This window comes from Labeo rohita, chromosome 11, assembly GCF_022985175.1.
Source record: "Labeo rohita strain BAU-BD-2019 chromosome 11, IGBB_LRoh.1.0, whole genome shotgun sequence".
NCBI classification, from domain to species: domain Eukaryota; kingdom Metazoa; phylum Chordata; class Actinopteri; order Cypriniformes; family Cyprinidae; genus Labeo; species Labeo rohita.
This window is the reverse complement of record NC_066879.1, coordinates 15967965-15986765: the sequence shown is the minus strand read 5'-3', so window position 1 is coordinate 15986765 and position 18801 is coordinate 15967965. Positions and strand designations below refer to the sequence as shown.

Below are 18801 nucleotides of genomic sequence, written 5' to 3'. Positions count from 1 at the left end.
TTTTGTATGATTTTTGAATTTTTATTATATTATGTTATTCTATTTTATATTTTATTTTTAGTAAATACTGTGTAGATAAGCAGCCATCTTTGAAATGAGGATTGTTACAGTCTGTGCCTTTAAAAAAAATAATAATTTTCTGCCATATGTATTATATGAGAAAAACTAAAGGAAATTGTTTTTAAGAAAAAAACACAGAATTGTAATTATGTTTATCTTTAATGGCAGAATAAACTATTTCAAAAATAATTTATAATTTTGTATTATTTTATTTTATTTTATTTTATTTAAAAAAAAACAACTAATTTCTACCATATATATCACATCAGCAAAACTAAAGGAAATGTTTTTTTCCAAGACAGATTGTAAAAATAATAATTTAAAAATAAAACACATTATATATATTATTATTATATTTTTATATTTTAAATATTTTATTTTGCCTTTAAAGACTGAATAAAATATTTAAAAAAATTATTTATAATTTTGTATTATTTTTGTGTTATTTTATTTACATTTTTAGTAAATGCTGTGTAAATAAAGAGCTTTGAAATGAGCATTGTTACCGTATACTTCACTTTATTTGGCTTTGGTTTAAAAAAGAAGTTTCTTAATCACTACTTTTCATCCACATTTAAGTGTTTGTTTTCCCTCAGACCTTTTGTGTGCTAAAACAAATTCACCTCCTAATAGCCGTGTCATTGAAACGCTCTCTTTCTCTGTGTCTCAGGCCGCAGAATGGGTCTATGATCCTCTACAACAGGAAGAAGGTGAAGTACAGAAAGGATGGCTACTGCTGGAAGAAGAGGAAAGATGGGAAAACCACGCGGGAGGATCACATGAAGCTCAAAGTGCAGGGAGTCGAGGTAAGAGGCTGTTTACTATTAGTAACGAGGTACGATCGCGATCCCCTCCACCTCACGGATGCAAACCTTTGTGTACATCTGGCTTTAGTGTTTAGTTTTCTCAAACGTGCTACTGAAGAGAAAGCTGGTTTCTGTTTACGGTAATCCTTTGATGGTTTAAGTGCATTCGTCACGTTAACTTCTGCGAGCGAGGATGTGTTTGTGTGTGTATGTCCATTGCACATGACCTTTCTGAGATGTGAACCCCCCCTCGTAGCGCCGGCCGTGGCGCGGCGCGGCTCGTCCCTGTGCGGATGACTCTAATGTGTCAGCTCAGGCGTGGCCCCTTTAAATGAAGAACCGTAATGAAGCATGTCTCCGGTCCCCGCGTTCCCGCTCACTGCCTCTAATGAAGAGAAATGTCAGCACATTGCCGATTTAGCGGCGTGATAGAACGAACGCACGGATGAATGCGGGCTACGCCGGTCTCCTCCGAAGCTCTACCCGAGTCGCTCACCTGAGCCGCGCGCCCTGATCTAACTGAGCTTTATGAGGCCAGTTAGAGACGGAGACAACATTTAGCATAAAACATTGCTGGCATGTGTAGCCTTTACGGGGATAGATTATGCAAAGATCGCTGTTTATTAACAATTATGTCATTCTAAACCTATGCAACTTTTATTTCTTCTATAAAACACAAAATGGGATGTTTAGCATAATGTTCGACCTGTTCTTTTCTATACTGCTAAAGTTAATGGCATCTGGGGCTGACAAAGTCAAAAATGACAAAAAAGCAGCATGAAAGTATCATACATCTTGTTCATTTGACATATTATGGATCAAATGTCTGTTATATTCAGATTTTTTTTTATATAGTCTTAAAATGATGCAAGAACCATTGATGTTTGTCTTCACATAGCGAGCTTGCCTGTGTGCAAATTAGATTAAATATGATTCTCTATACAGCGAACAAGTTGTACTATGGTATTTTTTTGGAGCTTAAATGCTCTTTGTTTTATTGAAGAAAGAACCTTTAATTGTTGAGGGTGGTTGAACATGACAGAAGTATCATTTTAAGTTAACAATCCCTTTAAAATGTCATTTTCAGGCAGATATGATGCTTATAAAATAGATTAAAAAATGAACTAGTTCTTTTTAAAGAGTCATTAGAACGACTCATTGATTCTTTAATAGAACCAGTTCACAGAAGTCATTTGTTTAAATGCTTGTAGGAATAAATTACTCTTAAGAATTGTTTTCTTAATGAATCAATCATAAAGTTGTATATGGACTACTTTTATGGTACTTTTTGTACATTTTGGAGCTTTAATGAGCCTGTCACTATATGCTTTTGTTGTATTGAAAAAAGCAGCACCTTTCTTGATTCCAGAGTCATTGATTCATTAGTAGAACCAAATCACATGAGTCATTTGCTTTTAATAAATAAACAAAAATGATTCAGTGATTCACTAAAGATTCCAGCTCAAGTGAGTCCCTTTTTTGAATGCTTGTATCACTTGGTTCTTTTAATGAATCATTTGAAAGGAGATGTATAAACTTCTTTTCAGTTTTGGAGTTTGAATGCTCCTGGTCACTGTGTACTTTTGTTGTAATGGAAAGAGAAGCACTTTCTTGAATCTTGGTTCAAGAGTCATTGATTCATTAACAGAACCAGCTCCTAAGAGTCATTTGCTTTTAGTAAATTAGTCCAAATGATACAATGATTCTCTAAAGGTTCCAGCTCATATGAGTCCCTTGTTTAAATGCTTGTTTCTTGTAATGAATCATTTGATGGACTTCTTTTATGATGCTTTTTGTCAGTTTTGGAGCTTGAATGCTTATGGTCACTTTATACTTTTGTTGTAATGAAAAGAGCATCACTTTCTTCATTCTTGATTCTTGATTCAAGAGTCATTGAGTCATTAATAGAACCAGCTCACATGAGTCATTTGCTTTTAATAAATTAGCCAAAATGATTCAATGATTCTCTAAAGGATCCAGCTCATATGAGTTCTTTTTTTGAATGCTTGTACAAACAAATGACTGTTATCAGTTGGTTCTTTTAATGAATCATTTGAAACGAGATGTATGAACTTCTTTTATGGTACTTTTTGTCAGTTTTGGAGCATTTTAATGCTCCTATATACTATATACTTTTGTTGTAATGAAATAAGCAGCACTTTCATGATTCTTGACTCGAGTCATTGATTCATTAATAGGACCAGCTCACATGAGTCATTTGCTTTTAATAAATGAGTCAAAATATTAACTGATTCTCTAGAGATTCCAGCTCATATGATTCCTCTTTTTATATACATTTTTATTATTATTTTGCTTATACGAACAAATTACTCGCTGGTTTCTGTCAATGAGTCATTCAAAACAAGTTGTATGGACATATTTTATGGTACATTTTGGAGCTTGAACACCCCTGGTTGCTTTATACTTTTGTTGTAATGAACAGAGCATCACCTTTCTTGATTCTTGATTCAAAAGTCGTTGATTCATTAATAGAACCAGCTCATGAGTCAATTGCTTTTAGTATAATAGTCAAAAAGATTCAACAATTCACTAAAGGTTCCAGCTCATATGAGTCGCTTGTTTAAATGCTTGTACAAACAAATGACTCTTATCAGTTAGTTCTTTTAATGAATCATTTGAAACTAGATGTATGAACTTCTTTTACGGTACTTTTTTGTCAGTTTTGGAGCTTGAATGCTCCTGCTCACTATATACTTTTGTTGTAATGAAAAGAGCATCACTTTCTTTATTCTTGCTTCTTGATTTAAGAGTCATTGATTCATTAATAGAACCAGCTCACATGAGTCATTTGCTTTTAGTATAATTAGTCAAAATGATTCAGTGATTCTCTAAATGATTTTTTGAATGCTTGTGCAAACAAATGACTCTTATTAGCTGGTTTATGGTAATGAGTCATTCAAAACAAGTTGTATGGACTTCTTTTATGGTATTTTGGAGCTTGAATGCCCTTGGTCACTATATACTTTTGTTGTATTTTTTGTTGTATATCATTCTTGATTCAAGAGTCATTGATTCATTAATAGAGCCTTCTCACAAGAGTTATTTGCTTTTAATAAATTAGACAAAACGATTCAATGATTCACGGTTCCAGAGTCCCTTGTTTGAATGCTTGTACAAACCAAATGACTTTTATCAGTTGGTTCTTTTAATGAATCATTTGAAACAAGATGAATGGACTTCTTTTATGTTTTTTGTCAGTTTTGGAGCTTGAATGCTTCTGGTCACTATATACTATACACTATATACTGTAATGAAAAGAGCATTACTTTCTTTATTGTTTATTCAAGAGTCATTTATTCACTAATATAACCAGCTCACGGGAGTCACAAGAGGTTTTTTTTAATAAATCTGACAAAATGATTCACTAACAGAACCAGCTCATAGGAGTCAGTTGTTGTTCAAAAAAAAAAAAAGACTTTTATGGTGTTTTTTTGTTGTTGTTGTTCATTTCTGAGCATGTCTCTGGTCAGTGTATGCAGTGTGAAAATATCCTAGCTTAAACATTTATGGAGATAAGTCAATAAAGACAAAATATTCTTATTAGCGAACAATCCCCTTAAAACATAATTTCTGGGCAGATGTAATGCTTGTAACATATAACACAATTCTACCATTTAGTACAACACAAGCTAAGGGAATATGACAGGCATGAAATGTGTATTTGTCCGTCTGTGAAAAGCATTATGTGTGGTGCCGATCGCAGACTCCACTATAGAACATCCCTCGAGGCATTTTTCAATGCGGATCATTCCTCCAAATTTGTTTGACACGTTGAAAACAGGGTAGAAAATGGGTGGACAGCTGATGTTGAATCAATAATCATACAAGATGTTTCTGTCTGGAGGAATGAACAACGACATTCTGACTGATGATCGTTTCACCTGCACTGGGCTGAAAGGGCAATGGTGGCGAGTCTTTTGGTTTGTTTTCCAGTTTGCTGCTCACATAATTATATGTATTAGGATGTAAAATCATAACCCAGAGATTTTTCCCTTTTTCCCTATTTTACTTTATATTGAAATATAGATATTTCAGGCCATTTGTGTGTGTGTTCAACCAGTAAGCACATTTCTCATTTCTGAATCCAATCAAGCGAAGTAGGATACATTAGTGTACATTAGGACTTAAAATCAAATGTGTTTCATTTTGGCTTTGTGAGACACAAAGGGGGATTTTGGCACAATGACACAAATACTGAAAAGGCTTGAGAGAGAGCTAGGGTTAAAATGAAAAAGCTCTGCAGGGCACCTCTGCAGTTTCTAAATGGGAAATATTATTTAATTTGTAGCATATTTCTCTCCTTGTGTTAGTCAAGCTTTTCTTGCACAAAAAAAAACATAATGTAGCTTTGTACATCCTTTTTACAACCACTTTCTGACCTTTAGATTTAAACAGTATTTTATTACAGATGCTTTAAGCCTATATGCAGATGACAAACAAACAAATTACTTGTATGGGCTTATTTCTAATTTATTAAGAGAACCAGCTCACGAGAACAATTTTAGTTTGTTTATACAGACAAATTACTAGCAATGTATGAGCGGTTCTTTTAATGAATCATTCAAAAAGATTCACAGAACCAGCTCACAAGAGTCATTTGTTTGTACAAACATTCGAACAGATGACTCTTAGTGTGTTAGCTGGTTCTTTTAATGAATCAGTCAAAAAGATTCACAGACTCATTCAAAGAACCAGCTCACAAGAGTCATTTGTTCGAATGTTTGTACAAACAAATGACTCTTAGTGTGTTAGCTGGTTCTTTTAATGAATCAGTCAAAAAGATTTAGTCACTTATTTAAAGAACCAGCTCACAAGAGTGATTTGTACAAATGTTTGTGCAAATAAATGACTGTTACTTTGTTAGCTTGTTCTTTTAATGAATTAGTCAACAAGATTCACTGACTCATTTAAAAGAACTTGCTAATACAGTATAAGTCATTTGTTTGTACAAACATTAAAACAAATGACTCTTGTGAGCTGGTTCTTTAAATAAGTGAGAAATCTTTTTGACTGATTCATTAAAAGAACTTGCAGACACAGTAAGAGTCATTTGTTTGTACAAACATTTGAACATATGACTCTTTTGAGCTGGTACTTTTAACAAGTCAGCAAATCTTTTTGACTAATTCATTAAAAGAACTAGCTAACACGGTAAGATTAATTTGTACAAACATTCAAACAAATGACTCTTGTGAGCTGGTCTTTTAAATGAGTCAGTGAATCTTTTTAACTGATTCATTAAAAGAACCCTCTAATACAGTAAGAGTAATTTGTTTGTACAAATATTCCAACAAATTACTTGTGTGAGCTGGTTCTTTAATGATTCAGTCAAACAGATTCACTGACTCATTTAAAGAACTAGCTCGCAAGAGTCATTTGTTTGAATGTTTGTACAAATGAATCTTACTGTGTTTGCTGGTTCTTTTAATGAATCAGTCAAAAAGATTCGCTGACTTGTTAAAAGTACCAGCTCCCAAGAGTCATTTGTTTGAATGTTTGCACAAACAAATGACTCTTACAGTATTAGCTAGTTCTTTTAATGAATCACTCCAAAAGATTCACTGACTCATTTAAAAAGACCAGCTCACAAGAGTCATTTGTTAGAATGTTTATACAAATGAATCTTACTGTGTTAGCTGGTTCTTTTAATGAATCAGTCAAAAATATTAACTGGCTTGTTAAAAAAACCAGTTTCGCAACAAATGACTAGCACTATATGAGCTGTTCTTTTAATGAGTCAGTCAAAAAGATTCACATACTCATTTAAAGAATCAGCTCCCAAGAGTCATTTGTTTGAACGTTTGCACAAACAAATGACTCTTACAGTATTAGCTGGTTCTTTTAATGAATCACTCCAAAAGATTCACTGATCCATGCAGATTCAAGTGTAATTTGTTCAAATGTTTGTACAAACATACTCAGACTACACTCATTGACTGTTTATTACTCATTCACTCTTTTATTTGTTGTCTTTGTATTATTTGTCTCTTTATCTTATCACATTTAATTCAGACTGCAAACTCGCAACATGCACTTGGTGCTTGAACAGCAGTGTCGGGAGCCAGCTCACCAGAGCACTTATGAAGGGACAGAAATCAACCCCAAACTTGCCCCTGAGCTCTCCATCATAAACCATTCCTGCCCTCTGGACACCAAACACATTAAAGCACTCTCTAGATCCCCACACTCGCTCTGTTTGCTCTGATAAAGAACTAAGCCATTTACCAGCATCCACCGGAGTCCCTGGTTACCTAGCGATGGCGGCAGTAGCCATGGGAGCGGTAGTCACAGCGACAGAAAGGATAATTGCAGTAGTTAGGTGGTTTCACTATTAAAAGAAACTAAGATGATGGAGCAGTGACTGAAGTCAGTGGGGATGTGATGTGTGTGTGTGTGTGTGTGTGTGTGTGTGTGTCACCAACTCTCACCAAACCTAGAACATGAACAGGTCATATTTTATCCCAAAATTAAATGAAAGAATATTTTATTTTATTTTATTTTATTTATTTGCCATTGTTTCTTCTGAGGAAGGGAAAAGGAATATTTTAGTATCCCAGTCTCGTGGAATTCTCCTGCAGTGAGGCAAACTGTTGTACCCATAGCTCTGTTTAATCCGATTTGCTTTGTGCCATTTGCTTTTGTTTTTTCATCAGTTGTGATATTTAAGCCTATTATTTAGTTTATTTCAGTTTGTCTTGTTTTGACAGGCTCCGTGTGACGTAGCGTGTGTACTGTCGTGGAAACCAATTCCACCGGCCCAAACTGTCGAGCAAATAAAGCCTCTGTTGTGCGCATTATGATTGAACGTACACACACATCTGTTGTGCGTAGACACACACACATACACCCCCATTTAAACTGCATAAGACTGAAGACGTAACAGATGTGCATCCGTCGTGTGAGTTGTTCCATTCGCCTGGAGACTCGCAGATTAAACCAACAGGAATAAATCAAAGCTATTAGAATGGCTGCTAATGCCTAGAGAAAAGTGGAGAAACACACAGGCTAATGCTGCTTGATTAAGGGAGGGAGACTGACCAAGAAACAGCCAGCAGAACTGGCACATCGTGTATCTTTTTTGACCTCCGTACCAGTAGGGGGAGAGAGAAAACTGATTGCTGTAAGCGCACGTATTTTACTCCAGGCTTCAGTGTCACATGATCCTTCAGAAGTCATTCTAATATGCTGATTTGCTGTTCGAAAAACATTTCTTATTACTATCAATGTTGAAACCAGTTGTGCTGCTTCAGAATTTTGTGGAATTTTGGTTCACAAGCAGAATTTTCGTAGGCAATATAATGCATCTAAACAAATCAACAAGCTGTATTTACTAGCAAGTCTGTGATTTAAACTCATTTCGCACACATGCACAATGTTTTGCCAGCATTTCTTAAAGCCAAAATGTGCTAAATGCATTCATGCAGTAAAACCTCCCAGATTCACATCCCCCTGGGACGTTCCTACTTGCAAGTTCAGAAGTCGTAATTATGCTGTGATGTGGCTTCAAGTGATTTTGGCTGGACTCGCTGAGCAATTTAATTTTTTTCTCACTTTTTCAGACAGGAAGCTTTTTAGCTCTAATGCAACAAAATACAGTAAACAATAAAGGTTTTACATTAGGCATGTAATTGGTGCTTTATCTGTATTTCATCATTGTTGTGTGGCCATAAAAAGTAATGGGAATGTAGTTTAGTCTGGAGCCTCATAAACCAGCTAAATAAGTTGCATTTTCTAGCAAATTCTATCACTATCATTCATTTGAAGTAAACCAAATGTGTACTGTTTGATCAATATTACAGTTACGACTTCTCCATGATTGTTTACTTTAGTGAAGAATTGGTTTAATGTAAATGGAGAGTGTCTGTGCTGCAAACATTGTCAGAGTGGTTGCTATGTAGTTGATAGGGTTTTCTGCGTGGTTGGTTGCCAGGGTGTTGCTGTGCAGTTTTAAAGATGCTCTTGGTGGTTGCCATGTGGTTTTTAAGGTGTTCTGAGAGGTTGTTACTATGCAGTTGCTGTAGTGTTCTGAGTGGTTGCCAGGGTGTTGCTATGCAGTTACTATAATGTTTTGAGTGGTTGCCAGGGTGTTGCTGTACAGTTTCTAAAATGTTCTTGGTGGTTGCTATGTTGTTTTAAGGTGTTATGAGTGGTTTGTTGCTAGGGTGTTCCTATAGTATTCCAAGTGGTTGCCAGGGTGTTGCTGCACAGTTTCTAGGATGTTCTTGGTAGTTACTGTGTTGTTTTTAAAGTGTTTTGAGCTGCTTGTTGCCAGGGCATTGCCATGCAGTTACTGTAGTGTTCTGAGTGGTTGCCAGGGTGTTGTTATGCAGTTGCTGCAGAATTCTGAATGGGTGCCAGGGTGTTGCTGTACAGTTTCTAAAATGTTCTTGGTAGTTGTTATGTTGTTTTTTTAAGGTGTTCTGAGTGGCTTGTTGCTAGGGTGTCGCTATGCAGTTGCTACAGTAAACTGAGTGGTTTCCAGGGTGTTGCTGGGCAGTTTCTAAAATGCTTTGGTGGTTGCTATGTGGCTTTTAAGGTGTTCTGAGTGGTTGGTTGCAAGGGTGTTACTATGCAGTTGCTGTAGTGTTCTGAACTGTTGCCAGGGTGTTGTTGTACAGTTTCTAAAATGTTCTTGGTAGTTGCTTTGTTGTTTTTTAAGGTGGTCTGGGTGGTTTGTTGCTAGTGTGTCGCTATGCAGTTGCCACAGTATACTGAGTGGTTGCCAGGGTGTTGCTGGGCGGTTTCTAAAATGCTCTTGGTGGTTGCTATGTGGTTTTTCAGGTGTTCTGAGTGGTTGGTTGCCAGGGTGTTACTATGCAGTTGCTGTAGTGTTCTGAGTGGTTGCCAGGGTGTTGCTATTCAGTTTCTAAGATTTTCTTGGTAGTTGCTGTGTAGTTTTTAAGGTGTTCTGAGTGATTGCCAGGGTGTTGCTAATCCGTTTCTAAGATTTTCTTGGTAGTTGCTGTGTTGTTTTTAAAGTGTTCTGAGCTGTTTGTCGCCATGGTGTTGCTATGCAGTTACTATTGTGTTCTGAGTGGTTGCCAGGGTGTTGTTATGTAGTTTCTAAGATACTCTTAGTAGTTGCTATGTTTTTTTGTGTTTTTTGTGGTGTTCTGAGTGGATTGTTGCCAGTGTTGCTATGCAGTTGCTGTAGTGTTCTGAGTGGTTGTCAGGGTGTTGCCATGCTGTTGCTGTAGTGTTATGATTGATTGCCAGAGTGTTTTAGAATTACTTTTTTTAAAGATTTTCTTGATAGTTACTATGTGGGTTTTAAAATGTTCTCAGTGATTGCTTGCCAGGGTGTTGCTATGCAGTTTTTAAGATGTTCTTTGTAGTTGCTATGTGGTTGTTAAGGCGTTTTGTGTTCTCAATGATTGCTAAGATGCTTTTGATAATCACTTTTGTTTATCTACAGTACAAAAACGCATAGAAATAAACTGTTCAGTCAATATTTACAGTTACAATTTATTGTACCTCCCCCTGATTGTTTGAGTCAAAAATTGCTCTGAAGTAACTGGAGAGCGTCTAACAGTGCTGATGACATCAATCCAAATCATTCCAGCATGAGCTAGACTAGCCAGAGTCCAGCAGAAGCTGTTGTCCAGGCCCGCTGAGGGTGAAGTTTGAGTGGAGTGACTCAGCAGGTGTGTTTGTGATAGCACTGATCTCTCCTCTCAATGATTCTCTCCACACCCCTCCTCCTCGTCCTTGCGATCCGCTCAAATGAATTTGGAACTCACAGCAGGTAGGTGTATCGAACCCCGAGTCCCTGGTGTGGAGGCTGGAGAAGAAATAGAGGCAGAAATCCAAAAAGAAACTTTGTGAATGAGTAAGACGATCGTGGGGGAGCCTCTGAGGAGAACACCGAGAGAGCTTGTGAGGTACAGAGCAGAAAAATAAAAGCGTATGGATTATTGCTAGAGCTTCTGGGAATTCCCGGAGCGGGAAAAGAAAAGATGGCTGCCAATGGTGCTGGAAGCTGTCAACTTGTGTTTGTCATCGAGTTCCATCGCTCGCTAACTCTGTCTTGCTGACTTTCATATGCTTTTTGTGGACATGAAACAGCATATTGTACATTTGTCAAAGCTAATCTCACCCAGCTCAGGGAGCCAAAGCTTCTTGAAAAGAGAAACAATTTTCCCCAAATTATCCCAGCCGGTATCAGCTCAAGCTAATGTGCTGCTTCACATCTTGTTTTTTTTTTTTTTTTTTTTGCAGTGTTAGAGTGCAGCACTGCCATAAACGCATTAAATTCTACACAAACTTTAATTTGATTGGGCTAAAAGCAGACACTAATTTGAAGGAATGTTTCTCTGCTACTTACTGTAAACCTAAACTATTTAATCATGAAACGGCTTTCTGTGATTGCACGAACACTGCTGTTTCTTTTTTAAGATGAAATCTTTCGCCTGAGACGAGATGTAGCTCTTGGGTTCAGATAGCTGTCAATAGTTCCCAAGAGATTAGACTTCATGTCTTACTCAGCACTTTAGCCATTAATAGAGTTGTGGTACTTGGCCCCGGCACTCAGACAGATTGCAATTATGAATGGACTTGGGCAGACTTGGACTTTACTGTCTACCAGGTGATAATTATAAGCCTGATCTTTTAGAAAATGCACAGTTTAGTGTCTCAGTTTCACATATCATTCATGTCCATGTCACAATTTGCACACTAAAGTAAATCCCTAGCTTTGATCAGCAGTGCTGTAGCAAATAATGATAAATATTAATTGCGCTTGTTCACCTCAATCCATATTGTGCAAAAGAGTGATTCAATCTGAATGTGAAACTCAAAATTTTATCCTGACAGGTAGGGCTGAAACAATTAGTCGACGTTATCAACAGAGCTGACAATAAAAAAATGGACAAATATTTTAGTTGTCAAATAGTCGTTTGATCTCATATGATATAATAACGCAGTTTGACCAGTGTGGCACTGTAGCGCAAGACTGTACTATAACCCTCCGGCATGCAATCCAAGGAAATGAAGCCAAACCAGTAGAGCTCCACCTTGCCTGACTGTCCAATATTAGCATATTTCCGCCCTCAGCCAGTTGTACGCTGTCTGTTGTTTTCGCCAAATTTAAGCACCTGTAGCAACAGTGTTTCATAAGCGATTCAGGTTTTTTGTATTTGGATGTAAAAGTGAACCTTAGAGTCTTTATTTTCTCCCAACATCAGAACCACTGAGGGCGCAATGGATTCATTTTGTTTTTGATGGTAATGTGCCACAAAATAGACATAATGCAGAAACCAGATTGGTGGAGTGAGCAGTAGCTCATTAGCATTTAAAGAAACATACACCGAAACGGGATGGCGTAAACAGAGCTGCTTTTAAAGGTAAAAACCTGTTGTTTTGCACGACCATCAGTGTTGGGCACTTTACTTTAAAAAAGTAATTAGTTACTAGTTACTTCTCACAAAGTAAAAGTAACCAATTCCCAGGGAAAGTAACTATTGTGTTACTTTTTTAAAAAAAATGTTCAAATAACTTGGATGCCGCCAATATTAAGTATGGTAAATGAATAAAACATTGTACACTAATCTACACTATTTTAATGTTGCTGTGGGACAATGTGAGTGATGCCTTCCAAGGGCTAAATATCACGTTATTGGGGTCGCTTCAAACCGCGGACATGAAAAACATCATAATAACAAGAAAACAATGTGCTTTTGTAAAATAAATAAAATAAACAGGGTGCGCTCTTGCCATCTCGGTCTCTGTCACCTCTCTTCACAGACATGTTAATAAAACAACCTGAATCTCCGCAAATACATGCCTCACAGATATGGGAAATATGTGTATAGAAAGCTTGAAATGTCTACTTTTAAATGAAGTCATGTCGAAAACAAATATTCTCTGATGAAGTAATCCATATGATACCAATGCAAGCTTCAGTTTTTACCGTATAGACTCTTCTCTAATGTAATCACGCCCACAAGCGGCTCCGCTTTTCAAATTTTAAACATCCGTGAGACACACGGACATGTACACTGTAAAAAATAAAAAACACAATTTGTTGAGTCAGCTTAAAATAATTTGTTACCCTGCTGCCTTAAAATTTTAAGTTCAGTCAACTAAAATAAGTTTTGTCAACCTGAAATGTTAAGTTGTACTAAGTAACCACTTAGATATTTGTGTTTGCTAAACTTAACAGATGGGCAAGTAACCCAGCTGCCTTAAAATTTTAAGTTGATTCAACTCAAGTATCTAAGTTGTCACTTAGCATAATTTAACATTTCAAGTTAAATAAACTGTTTTTGAGTTGACTGAACTAACAATTTTAAGGCAGCCAGGTTACAAATTATTTTAAGTTGACTCAACAAATTGTTTTTTTTTTTACAGTGTAGGTAAACACCCACATCACCTCCGTAAACAAACGTGAACATTCATCAAGTTCATCTCGGCTACTTTCGTTTCTGGAAAAAGATGTGCTGAGAGGAATAAGCCAGAAGAAGAACGCAACGCGAAAATTATAGTAGCACTGTGTTTTATTGCCAGTACTGGTAATGGCATTGAAACGGTGAAACAGTAATTTCTTTAATTACTCTTACTGAAACAAGTAATGCCGTTAGTAACATCCGTTTTTCCCATCACTGACGACCATTGTGGAATTTTAACCAAAGTATGTTGCAGATATTTCATGAAGACCCTAAAGACTCATACCAACTTGGAAAATGAGCATCTGATGTCACCTTTAAAACAAGCAACCTTACAGTATTAAACATACACAAAACAGTGTGAGTATTGCTTTCATTTACAATTACAATTTCATTTTCTGGTATTAAGTAGCTATCTATAGAATATGTATAACTCAGTGTTTTAACAAATTGAAAAAGCTGAATAATCAACCAAAGCTTACTGATTAATTGCTGAAATAATCAACGATTAATCGTTATTATGGCCGTCAGATTAATTGATCATCAACATAATCGATTGTTGCAGCCCTACTGACTAACAATTGATCTGAAGCCATGTGAGGTCTGCTTGATGGGCGTCCACATTCCTCCCTGCTTCAGCCCAACAGGAAGCTTCCATAGATTATTTATCTGTGCTCGAAGGACTACGTGGCTCCTGCATTATTCACAGTGTAAAAGCAAGAGAGGCAATTTGGTCCGGCGTTATGTTCAATAAGCATAGCATCAATCCCCAGCCGTGACGCGGGGCTCCGGTGCGGGCAGCGGAGGAGGTCGGAGACGTATAAAGTTGCCTCGTGTGCTTTCTGCCCCTATCTCCGGCTGTAAGTCTGATAAGACGGACGGCAGCCAGCGTGGTTTCCCGAGCAAAAAGATGCAATCACGACAGACTCACCCGGCATAATCGAGGGTGGGGAAATAATATTTTATTCAATCAATGAGGATCGGTGTTCTGTGATGGACTGTTGTGATCTCCCCGTCATGTTTCTCTCTTCCGCTCTCCTTTGAGTCTGCTTGCTTTGTTTCTTCAGACTACATATAATATTCTTGCTGAATAATCCATTTTAGAGCCACATGGAGGATGGGTTTACATGCATGCAATCTCCCCACACAGACACACACACACACCTATACATAAATATATATGTGTGCTCACACACACTGATACAGGCGATGCCTTGAGACCCAATCGATACGCCTCTCTTTCCTGCAAAGGCTGAAGGAGCCATTGAGATCATTCTTGGCTCGTGGCCACAAGCTCTTTTATCCTTCAATGTGTGTGTGTGGCCTTCCAGTATTGATGTTGTGGTGTGTGCCATGTCTGTGTTTTATTGAGTTTGTGTACTGTGTGTTGTGAATGTTGTGTGTGTCTATGACTCAATGTATGAAATGGAGAGAGAAGCCGTATACGTTATCGTCGTATCCTCTAAAAGAGCAACTGGTACAGTCATTTCTCATTTATACTTTATACCATGAGCATTGTTTCTACTTTACAGGGGTTAAAGAAGCAGAGGTTGTGTTCTGTTTTGTTTGTATCATTTTAATTTACAACATAAAATATAAAGTATAAACCTTATTTTAAATAATTTTAAATAAATATAACATTTAAAGCTATACATTTAAATGTATGAATGTTTATATATATGTGTATATATACAAATATTTATATTTTTGTGTTGGACACTATATACTGTATATAATTTAATTGTAAGATGTCATAGATTTTAATTAAATATTTATCGTTTTTATTTTAATTAATTATAATTACATTTTTATTGTTATTTTTATTTATGTTTTCACACATATATATACAAATGTTTCAATTTGTTTTTTGTGTTGTACTCTATATACTGTATATAATGCAATTGTAAGATGTCATATAATTTAATTAAATATTTAGATTTTTCATTTAGATTTAATTAACTAAATATAATTAATTTATTATTTATTTCATTGTATTAATATTTTAGTTAAATATTTGTATTCTTAGGTCCACAAAACATGTTTTTAATAAAACAGACATCACTTAATTTTAAGTAATATATATGTTTTTACGAATATTTATATATGCAAATGTTTATATTTGTTTTTGTGTTGTACACTGTGTATTATTTAATTGTAAGATGTCAGATAATTTAATTAAATATTTATCATTTTTTGATTTGTTGTATTAATTAAATATAAATATTTATTTGTTACTATATTAAATATTATTCTATTGTTATTATATTAAATATTTACATTTTTTTTATAAAAACAGACGTCACTTCATTTTAAATGATAAGTTCTATGTTTTTAACAACTATTTATATATACAAATATTTTTCTATTTATTTATTTAGTTAGTTAGTTTTTAGTTTTTAATTTTTCATATATTACATAAATTTGACATTTTGTTGAATATTTTATATCCTTAAGTCCACAAAGCTTTTTTAGAAAATGGACATTTCTGATGTACTGGTAAATTACAGCTCAGTAAGTGAGTCAGATTTTGGTTCAGTAACCACTTTGAATGATTCACTGATTTCATTCAGTGAATGATTTGACAGGCTGATTCAAATGAATGAGGTTTTTTGAATTAAAAGAACTGGCTCCTGGAAGTTATTTGTGAATTGCATTAGACTGGTCACACTGTACAATATGTTGTTGATTCATTTAAAGAACTGCCTCATAAGAATCATTTGTTTGTGAATTGGAACTTTTTAGCAGCTACTTAGCACACAAGAACCAACTTTAGCATGAAAAGCACTGCTCACATTTATAAAAAATCTAGTTAAAAACTACCATTTCACAGCACACATCATTTTTGATTTTATGTCCGTATGTTTCCCATAGAGTTTGTCTCCTAGACAAACACGTGACTCTTTGATTCAGAGCGTCTAACAAGCCTTTCCTACAGAGCGGCAAATTGAGTCGCTTTTCAGGCTTTTCACTTTGTGTTTTTTGTGGCATGACAGGCAGGTTACGCTTGCATGCGGCCGCTAATACCCTCCCGAACATGTACGGTTGATCCGTGGAGCTCAAAAGCCCCGTCCGAGTAAACACACTAAACGCTCATAAACACACGCCATACCGACTCGTTCAGGCAGACATCTGACGTGAAACACAAAAACAGAATTACGTTCTCAGTCCGGAGTGGCCTTTCAATGCGTAAACCACAGAGGAGAAACGCGCAGCTCACGCAAGTGTGCAAAATAAAGTCTCCAGAGGACAGAACAAGAAAACAGAGAGCGAGCCAGAGGTATTAAGCTATAAGGCTTATTCAGGGTTGTGCTGTGTTGGGATTTTAAGCTCTGTTCCAAAACCTAGTGAGCTGCCTTGCTGTCTTTTAAGGGAGCATCTTAGTGACAGATTTGAAACACTCTATAAACACACATACTAGCTTAACATGTTGCTAAGCTAATGGTGTGATGCTTTAATAAGCATACAGATATACAGTGCAAAAAAAATGCTAGGTAAGATGGATCATTTTATTGAGTTCTTTTTTCAATCAAATTAATGTATATGAATGTATATTTATAATAGAATAGGAATAGCGCTTTAGCCATGGATACACAGGGATGCACCAATACAGTTAGTCCACGGTTCAATACGTACCTCGGTTTTTAACCACGGTTTTCAGTTCAGTAGCATCTAATTAACAGCAAAATACTGCTGTAAACCTCTGTGCACTGGAAAAAGCGTGGATTATTATATGTCTGCTTAATATTTCTTTGGAGAGAGGTATTATTTTTCAGTTTTTTACGCAAAAAAGGATGGGTTTCATTCATACTGGACACCAGAGGGTGCCCTTGTGCAGGAAATCCACACATGCGTTAAAGTGATAACACTCTATATGTCTCTAATATTGATAAAGGCATCGCTATTTCTGTAACTTAATAAAAAACAAGATATAACGTTAAACGTTTTGAATGATGAAATGTAAGGGCAATAAACACTCGTCTGCAATAATATATGGATTATCTGTCTTCTCCCTGGTGAAAAAAACAGCATATGCTGGTAAGTATGTTTTGGTGCTGGTTTAAGATGGTCCTTTGCTGGTTTAAGATGGTCCTTAGCTGGTTTATGCTGGTCATGTTGCTGCCACTGTAAAAAATTACTGTGAATTTAACTGTAAAAATACTATAAAATTGCTACAGTAAAAACCTGTTAAATGGTTAACGGTAAAATTTTCCTAGCTGTTTTGTACATTAGGGTTGTATGTTACATCTAATGTTGTTAAATTAATGTTTATGCATTATTTCATTTTCATGTGTGTTAACATGATGGTGTTTAGTGTTTGTGTGAATGACACTGTGCACCTTCTATATGTTAATGTTTAAAAGCTGTTTGTAATGAGCTTTGGTTCATCATTTGACTTTCTCATCACCACCTGCTTTTGGTGGTTATCAGTGTATTACAAAGGTACAAAACAGATTTCAGTACTTCAATAAGTTGGTACAATAACATTATATCAGTTAAAGAAATTACGGTGTTTACCTGTAAATTTAAGTGAAAACCGCAAAACATAAAATGTTGCTACCATATTTTTTACGGTAAAATTCCGGCAACCACAGCAGCCGTTTTTTTACCGTAAATTTTACGGAATATTTTTTACATAAACCAGCAAAGGACCATCTTAAACCAGCACCAAAACATACCTACCAGCATATGCTAGTTTTTTCATCTTGTGTATTTTCATAATGATTAAGTATATTTGTAAGCCGTTGCTAATTGACATACAGTATAGAATATATTGTCTGCCTCATTCTATGATAAGAAGCCACATCAGATCACAAAAGGAAGTTATTTCAAACACTCGACTGATGCTGTGAAGTAAAAAATAAGTTTTGATGTTCTCTTTTGTTGGACAACAAGTTTAGAAAGGCTTATCATTGCATTTCATTAGAAGGGAAGATGCTCTGCAAGTGTTGCTTTTTTGAATATAAACGGGGAGGCGTTTTCTCATCTCAGCACATGAAATCATGGGCGCACACAGCAAATTTCGAGGAAAACAAGGAAATTATTTAAATGCAAAACCGAAAAACCACTATTCACAAGCGCATATTGAACCGTGGATGTCGTACCGAACGGTTCAATACTATATTGAGTATTGTGACATCCCTAGTAGTAGTAGTAGTAGTAGTAATAATACAGATAATAATTCAGAACTATATAGTGTGTATTTTAAGACTGAGGTATTGTCCAATCAGCTTCTAGGACCAAAACTATCCATTTTATGTGTTTAAACACGATGTGAGGGCAGTCAGGAAGAAAAAGAGAAAAACAGAACGAGAGAACTCGAGTGGAAGATACACAGCCTCAGGCAAACAGAAAACAATTGTTTCACTTCCACCCGTAACCTATTTCACCTTTAAACAGCAGATCTCTTTCACTCAATTAATTTCTGCACATTGGCTGTGGAGTGCTGTAGAAAAGGCCTTTTATATCCGCCTTTTATTTCAGAATTTTTCTCACTCTTTGTTTTTCTCCTCTGGTTTTGTTTACATAGCATT

General features: G+C 35.9%; 1 protein-coding gene across 10 annotated transcripts in view; it reads left to right on the top strand.

The window, feature by feature from the left end:
* The window catches only part of camta1b (calmodulin binding transcription activator 1b), a 381970-nt gene that overhangs the window by 240083 nt on the left and 123086 nt on the right, over positions 1 to 18801 (top strand). For all 10 annotated transcript variants that reach the window (XM_051122195.1, XM_051122192.1, XM_051122194.1 and 7 more), the window contains one exon: positions 731 to 866. In XM_051122195.1, the coding sequence (XP_050978152.1) occupies positions 731 to 866 (136 nt within the window). The remainder of the gene's footprint in view (positions 1 to 730; positions 867 to 18801) is intronic.